The 7,717-nt window shown below is 38.5% G+C and overlaps 1 protein-coding gene across 1 annotated transcript in view; it reads left to right on the forward strand.

Annotated features, from left to right (window-relative positions):
* The window catches only part of LOC106870597 (2-iminobutanoate/2-iminopropanoate deaminase), a 22,780-nt gene extending 16,861 nt beyond the window's left edge, over positions 1-5,919 (forward strand). Inside the window, exon 6 of the mRNA XM_052970729.2 lies at positions 5,777-5,919. Within this exon, the coding sequence (XP_052826689.1) occupies positions 5,777-5,830 (54 nt within the window). The 3' untranslated portion in view covers positions 5,831-5,919. The remainder of the gene's footprint in view (positions 1-5,776) is intronic.
* The last annotated feature ends 1,798 nt before the right edge of the window (positions 5,920-7,717 follow it).

Consider the following 7,717-nt stretch of genomic DNA (forward strand, 5'->3'; position numbering starts at 1 on the left):
ATATATATATATATATATATTAAATATTATATATATATATATTATATATATATATATTAATTATATATATATATATATAATTTATATATATATATATATATATAAATTATATATATATATATATATATATATATATATATATATATAAATTATATATATATTATATATATATATATATATATATATATATATATATATATATATATATATATATATATATATATATATATATATATATATATAATCTATATATATATATATATATATATATATATATATATATATATATATAAATTCTATATATATATATATATATATATATATATAAATTCTATATATATATATATATATATATATATATATATAAATTCTATATATATATATATATATATAAATTCTATATATATATATATATATATAAATTCTATATATATATATATATATATATATAAATTCTATATATATATATATATATATATATATATATATAAATTCTATATATATATATATATATATAAATTCTATATATATATATATATATATAAATTCTATATATATATATATATATATATATAAATTCTATATATATATATATATATATATAAATTCTCTCTCTCTCTCTCTCTCTCTCTATATCATCATCGTTTAACGTCCGCTTTCCATGCTAGCATGGGTTTGGACGATTTGACTGAGGACTGGTGAAACCGGATGGCAACACCAGGCTCCAGTCTGATTTGGCAGAGTTTCTACAGCTGGATGCCCTTCCTAACGCCAACCACTCAGAGAGTGTAGTGGGTGCTTTTACGTGTCACCCGCACGAAAACGGCCACGCTCGAAATGGTGTCTTTTATGTGCCACCCGCACAAGCCAGTCCAGGGGCACTGGCAACGATCTCGCTCGAAAATCCTACAGGAGCCAGTCAGGCGGTACTGGCAACGGCCACGCTCAAAATGGTGCATCTCATGTGCCACCCGCACAAGAACCAGTCCAGGGGCACTGGCAACGATCTTACTTGGCTTGCCGGGTCTTCTCACGCACAGCCCATTTCCAAAGGTCTCGGTCCGTAGTCATCGCCTCGGTGAGGCCCAATGTACGAAGGTCTTGCCTCACCACCTCAGCCCAGGTCTTCCTGGGCCTACCTCTTCCACGGGTTCCCTCAACTGTTAGGGTGTGGCACTTTTTCACGCAGCTATCCTCCTCCATTCTCACCACATGTCCATACCAGCGCAATCGTCTCTCTTGCACGCCACAACTGATGCTTCTAATGTTCAGCTTTTCTCTCAAGATACTTACACTCTGACGGGTATTCACATTGACATTACACATCCAACGGAGCATACTGGCTTCATTTCTTGCGAGCTTACGTATGTCCTCAGCAGTTACAGCCCATGTTTCACTGCCATGTAGCATGGTTGTTCGTACGCATGCGTCATACAGTCTGCCTTTTACTCTGAGTGAGAGTCCCTTTGTCGCCAGCAGGGGTAAGAGCTCTCTAAACTTTGCCCAGGCTATTCTTATTCTAGCAGCTACACTTTCAGCGCACCCACTCCCACTACTAACTTGGTCGCCCAGATAGCGGAAGCTATCGACTACCTCTAGTTTTTCACCCTGGAATGAGATAGAAGTTGTTTCCTGTTTGTTTGCAGTCTTTATTGTACCTGAACATCTGCCACAAACAAAAACTAACTTGCTAGTTAACCTGCCTTTGATGTTGCTGCACCTCTTATGTGTCCATAGCTTGCACCGGGTACATCTTATAGAGTTACTACCTACTCCTTTTCTACATACTGAGCAGGGCCATCTACCTGAAGGGGTTTGTGTTTTATCTACCTTCCTACTTATTAGGATTTTGGTTTTAGCTAGGTTGACTCTAAGGCCCTTCAATTCTAGACCTTGCTTCCACACCTGAAACTTCTCCTCTAGTTCTGATAGTGACTCCGCAATTAGGGCAAGGTCATCAGCATAGAGGAGCTCCCAGGGGCAACCTGTCTTGAACTCCTCTGTGATTGCCTGGAGGACTATGGTAAATAATAGGGGGCTGAGGACGGAACCTTGGTGGACCCCTACCTCTACCCGGAATTCATTGCTGTACTCATTTCCAACCCTCACCTTACTGGCCGCATCTCTGTACATGGCTCGCACAGCTCTCACTAGCCATTCTTCTATCCCAAGTTTCCTCATTGACCACCAGATAAGGGATCGGGGGACCCTGTCAAAGGCTTTCTCCATGTGAACGAAAGCCAGGTACAGAGGTTTATCCTTGGCTAGGTATTTCTCTTGCAACTGTCTCACTAGAAATAAGGCATCAGTAGTGCTTTTACCTGGCACGAACCCAAACTGCATCTCATCTAAATTGATTCGCTCCCTAATTAGTTGGGCTATGACCCTCTCTGTAACTTTCATAACCTGATCTAACAGCTTGATGCCTCTGTAATTATTTGTATCTAAAGCGTCCCCTTTACCTTTGTAGCAGTTGACTATGATGCTGCTACACCAGTCATAGGGTATGACTCCTTCGTGTATCACCTGGTTCGTAATACGGGTGACTAGGCTATAGCCAACACTGCCAGATATTTTGAGCATCTCTGCAGTGATTCCTGATGGGCCGGGGGCTTTCCCGGTCTTCATACTCTTAATTGCTTTATCTACCCTGGTACTATCAACTCGGATAGCTGGTCCCTCTATTGGGTCGACATAAGGCAGGCTCTCTTTCTCCCATTCATTCTCTTTATTAAGCAATCTATCGTAGTGGCATCTCCAGACCTCTTTCTTTGCATCCTCATTTAATGCAAGCGTACCATCATCCATGCGAACACATTTCTCTCCTATATATATATATATACACACACACACACATATATACAGGGGTTGGACAAAATAATGGAAACACCTTAAAATTTCAAACAAATTTATTTTAATATGGGGTAAGACCGCCTGTGGCAGTAATTACAGCTTGAATTCTACACAGTATGAACACATACTAAGTTTGAATTGTTTCTAAAGGAACTTTTCTCCATTCTTCAGCTAAAGCACTCTCCAATTCTTGTTGTGATGATGGTGGAGGATATCAACTCTTCACTTGTTTTTCTAAAATGTACCATAAATGTTCAATAATATTGAGATCTGGGGACTGTACCATTCAGTAACAACTTTAGCTGTGTGGATTGGTGTATTATCATCCTGAAAGTAGTTCCGCAACCATAAGATGAATTTGATCAGATAAATTGCTTAGATAGTCTTGACTATTAATTCTGCCATGAAGGGAAACCATTGGGCTGGCAGATTTCCAATTTCCAAGGTATAGTCCCCCAAATCATCACAGATCCTCCTTCATGTTTAACAGTTGGAAGAAGGCAGTCTGGGTCAAATGCTTCTTTTGGTTGTCTCTGCATGTATACTTAGCCGGTGGTCAGAAATAAGATAAAGGATGATGATGATGACTCGTCCAAGAAAATAACATTCTTCCACTGCTTTAGGGACCAATTCTGTAGGTTTTTACTTCACTCTAAACACTTTGCAACGTTTGTTTTTGAAAGTAGTGGTTTTCTGATTGCAGCACTCCCATGAAATCCAGCTTTGTGCAGCTCCCAGCAAACAGTTTTTGTGGAAACTGGGTTCTTGGGGTGGTCATTAAGCTCTGCAGTAATTTTGGGAGCTGTCCGACAGTCCCTATCTGAAAGTTTTGGTTTTCTTCCGGAGTTTTGTTTCGACACGGAGGTTTATCCCTCTTTCTCGAAGGCTGTCATTACTTTCAAGACAGTACTTCTTGATACACCAAACATTTCAGTTGTTTCCGTTACGCTAGCACCTGCCATACGAGCACCAACAATTTGACCTCTTTCAAAGTACAATAGATCTGTCATTTTAATGAATTTTAATTACCTTTTTCTGATGATATCTGAAAAGAAACAGCAATTTTAACAAAATATATTAAGCAACACTAATAATAAATCAAAAAACATAAAAATAAACAAGCTTTTGACTGTTTTATAGATATTTCAAAATTATGATGCTATGATGCTATTTTGTCCAACCTCTGTGTGTATATATATATATTATTTATTTACATACACACACACACACGTGTGTATGTGTCTTCGTGTTTGTCCCCACCACCACTTGACAACTAGTGTTGGTGTATTTATGTCCCCATAATTTAGTAGTTTGGCAAAAACATTAAGCACCGGGGTCAACTCATTCAACTAAAAGGTTTTGAAGGCGGTGCCCCAGCATGGCTGCAGTCTAATGACTGAAACAAGAAAAAGATAAAAGCACAAGATCAATCTTTGTAAAGGTCGTTGTTGCAGTCATTTGAATCAATGCCTGTATATTACGGATATTTAGTCAGTCTAGCGCTGTCCCAAACCAAGTTGCCTCTTATGTAGTCACTTGTCCTTTTTTAGAAATGACAGTAAATCTCATAGATCGCACATTCCATCGTCTTAACAAAGGACACATTGGATAATGTAATTATGTAGTCCTTGGTTCACTATGCTGTGTGTGTGTGAGAGAGAGAGACGGACGGATGATGGTCTCCATTGAAATACCTTTGATCAAAGGTCTGCTCAATCAGGGCTGACCCAGGGTTGAACAACAGTGAGGTAATATGTGGTGGAGTATGGTAGGGAAAAGGGAAAAGGGAAGGGATTGGTGACGGTAGTGGGAGGGGTTATTGAAAAGAAAGGGACAGGGAGAAACAGTGGGTGAGGGTAGTGGTAGAAGGAAAGGCTAAAGGGCATCCTCCTGTTTATTGATGGAACAGGTTTATGTAACGTGTTTGTTGCTCGCTGGACTTGTTATGGCAGTGAGAGGGAGAGAGTAAGGGAGAATCTACGTATTTCAGGGGAGAGAATCACTTCTTATTTTTTTTTACTTCTAAGTTTTTAAGTTGGAATTCTTTTATTCTTTTACTCGTTGAAGTCATTTGACTGCGGCCATGCTGGAGCATCGCTTTGAAGTGTTTTTGTCGAACAATTCAACGCCAGGACTTATTTTTAAGCCTAGTACTTATTTTATTGGTCTCTTTGACAAACTGCTAAGTTACGGGGGCATATATACACACTAACACCAGTTGTCAAGTGATGATGGTGGGGTGAACAAACACAAACACAGACACAAACACACACACACACACACATACATACATGCATGACAGGCTTTCATTTTCCGTCTACCAAATCCACTCAAAAGGCTTTGGTCAGCCCAAGGATATAGTAGAAGACACTTGCCCAAGGTACTACACAGTGGGACTGAACCTGGAACCATGTGGCTGGGAAGCAAGCTTCTTAAAACAGCCATCCCTGCGCCTGGTTTGGTTTTTTTTTTCTCTTTATGGAAGGCATGAAAAGGGAAAAGCAGCCATGTTTTTTCATAAGATCTTTTATTATTACCAAAATATCTATGTATGGTTCCATTTTGGCTTTATTAGATTTATATAATATTGTTGTATTTTAGAATAGTCATTTTACCTATAAAAATACACACTTGTTTTACTTCTATATTATTATTATGAGACAACTAGTTAATTAATTAACCAATTAACTAAATTGGTTGATTGATTAACTCATTCAATCAGTTTGTCAGTCTTTTCTTTGCCTTTAGCACCCTCATCAGCAGTTTGCCTTCTTGTGCCAAAGATATATAAAGCCCTTTAAAAACCATCTGTTAATATTTAGTCAGTGCTGTATCTAATTTTCGGTTGCTAACTCTAGTAATTGAATCTTAGGGTAATTTTTTTTTCTTCTTTATTCTCTGTTTGCTTTCTTTTTTATTACAGCTTGCACGTGTTGAGATAGAGGCTATCGCTGTGTTAGCTAACAGTCAGTTGTAACCTGGTGCTAATTACCTGAAACTAAAATATTCACAGAGATTTCATACAATAGTTTTGATATAATAAACTTACAAAGAAATTCTATAAAATTGTGTGTTATTGTTATTTCTTAAAATGTGGGAAAAAAAACAAACATATGTATAATTTATTCTATCAAAGGTGCCACTGAAAATATACTGATGGTCAACTAGCTGGACCATGTCACAAATGAAGAGATTCTGAAAGCAACAAGGTCAGAGTCACTGCAAGAGATTGTATCAGTACCAGTTTCGCCTAACTGGCCAGGTACTCACAAACAGCCATGATTTGGGTACCAACTGATGGCAAGGCAGATATCACTCCACAGTAGACATTTCAAGAAGATCTGAAGACAGTCAACATTACATCGAATGAATGTACAAGAGTAGCAGCCAACTGAACCTGGAGGAGGAAGCTTGCCACCCAAAGTGCTGAGCTGTGCAGCAAACCTAAAGCTAAAATACATACATACATACATACATACATACATACATACATAGGTGCAGGCGTGGGTGTGTGATTAGAAGCTTGCTTCCCAACCACACGGTTCAGAATTCAGTCCCACTACATGGCACCTTGGGCAAGTGTCTTCTACTATAGCCTCGGGCCGACCAAAGCCTTGTAAGTGGATTTGGTAGACGGAAACTAAAAGAAGCCCGTCGTATATATATATGTGTATGTGTGTATATGTATGCATGTGTATATATGTGTGTCTCTGTCCCCTCACCATTGCTTGACAACCAATGTTGGTATGTTTACATCCCTGTAACTTAGCGGTTCAGCAAAAGAGATCAATACAATAAGTACCAGGCTTACAAAGAATAAGTCCAAGGATCGATTTCTTCGACTAAAAGGCGGTGCTCCAGCATTGCCACAGTCAAAATGACTGAAACAAGTAAAAGAATAAAAGAATCTATATGTAGATATAATATATTTTCTAAAGAAAAGTAAAGTTCTTTCCTGAGTCATATAGATTCCTTGGGCCAGTTTCCCTGGCTTATATACTCCCCACCTGGACTGGACGCCAGTCCATCATAGGATTATTCATTTTTACCAGATGAATGATTAGAAGCAAAGTGAAATGAAGTGTTTTGCTCAAGAACACAACACATCGCCTGATCCAGGAATCAAAACCACAGTCTTACAATCATGAGCCCAACACCCTAACCACTAAGCCATGTACCTCTACAATAAATATATATATATATATATATATATATATATATATATACATATACATATATATATATACATATACATATACATATATATATATATATATATATATATATATATATATATATATATATATATATATATATATATATATATGTTAGAATAAGAATAGCCTGGGCAAAGTTTAGAGAGCTCTTACCCCTGCTGGCGACAAAGGGGCTCTCACTCAGAGTAAAAGGCAGACTGTATGACGCATGCGTACGAACAGCTATGCTACATGGCAGTGAAACATGGGCTGTAACTGCTGAGGACATACGTAAGCTCGCAAGGAATGAAGCCAGTATGCTCCGTTGGATGTGTAATGTCAATGTGAATACCCGTCAGAGTGTAAGTATCTTGAGAGAAAAGCTGAACATTAGAAGCATCAGTTGTGGTGTGCAAGAGAGACGATTGCGTTGGTATGGACATGTGGTGAGAATGGATGAGGATAGCTACGTGAAAAAGTGCCACACCCTGACAGTTGAGGGAACCCGTGGAAGAGGTAGGCCCAGGAAGACCTGGGCTGAGGTGGTGAGGCAAGACCTTCGTACATTGGGCCTCACCGAGGCGATGACTACTGACCGAGACCTTTGGAAATGTGCTGTGCGTGAGAAGACCCGGCAAGCCAAGTAAGATCGTTGCCAGTGCCCCTGG

This window comes from Octopus bimaculoides, chromosome 9 (assembly GCF_046866305.1).
Source record: "Octopus bimaculoides isolate indiv1 chromosome 9, ASM4686630v1, whole genome shotgun sequence".
NCBI lineage: Eukaryota > Metazoa > Mollusca > Cephalopoda > Octopoda > Octopodidae > Octopus > Octopus bimaculoides.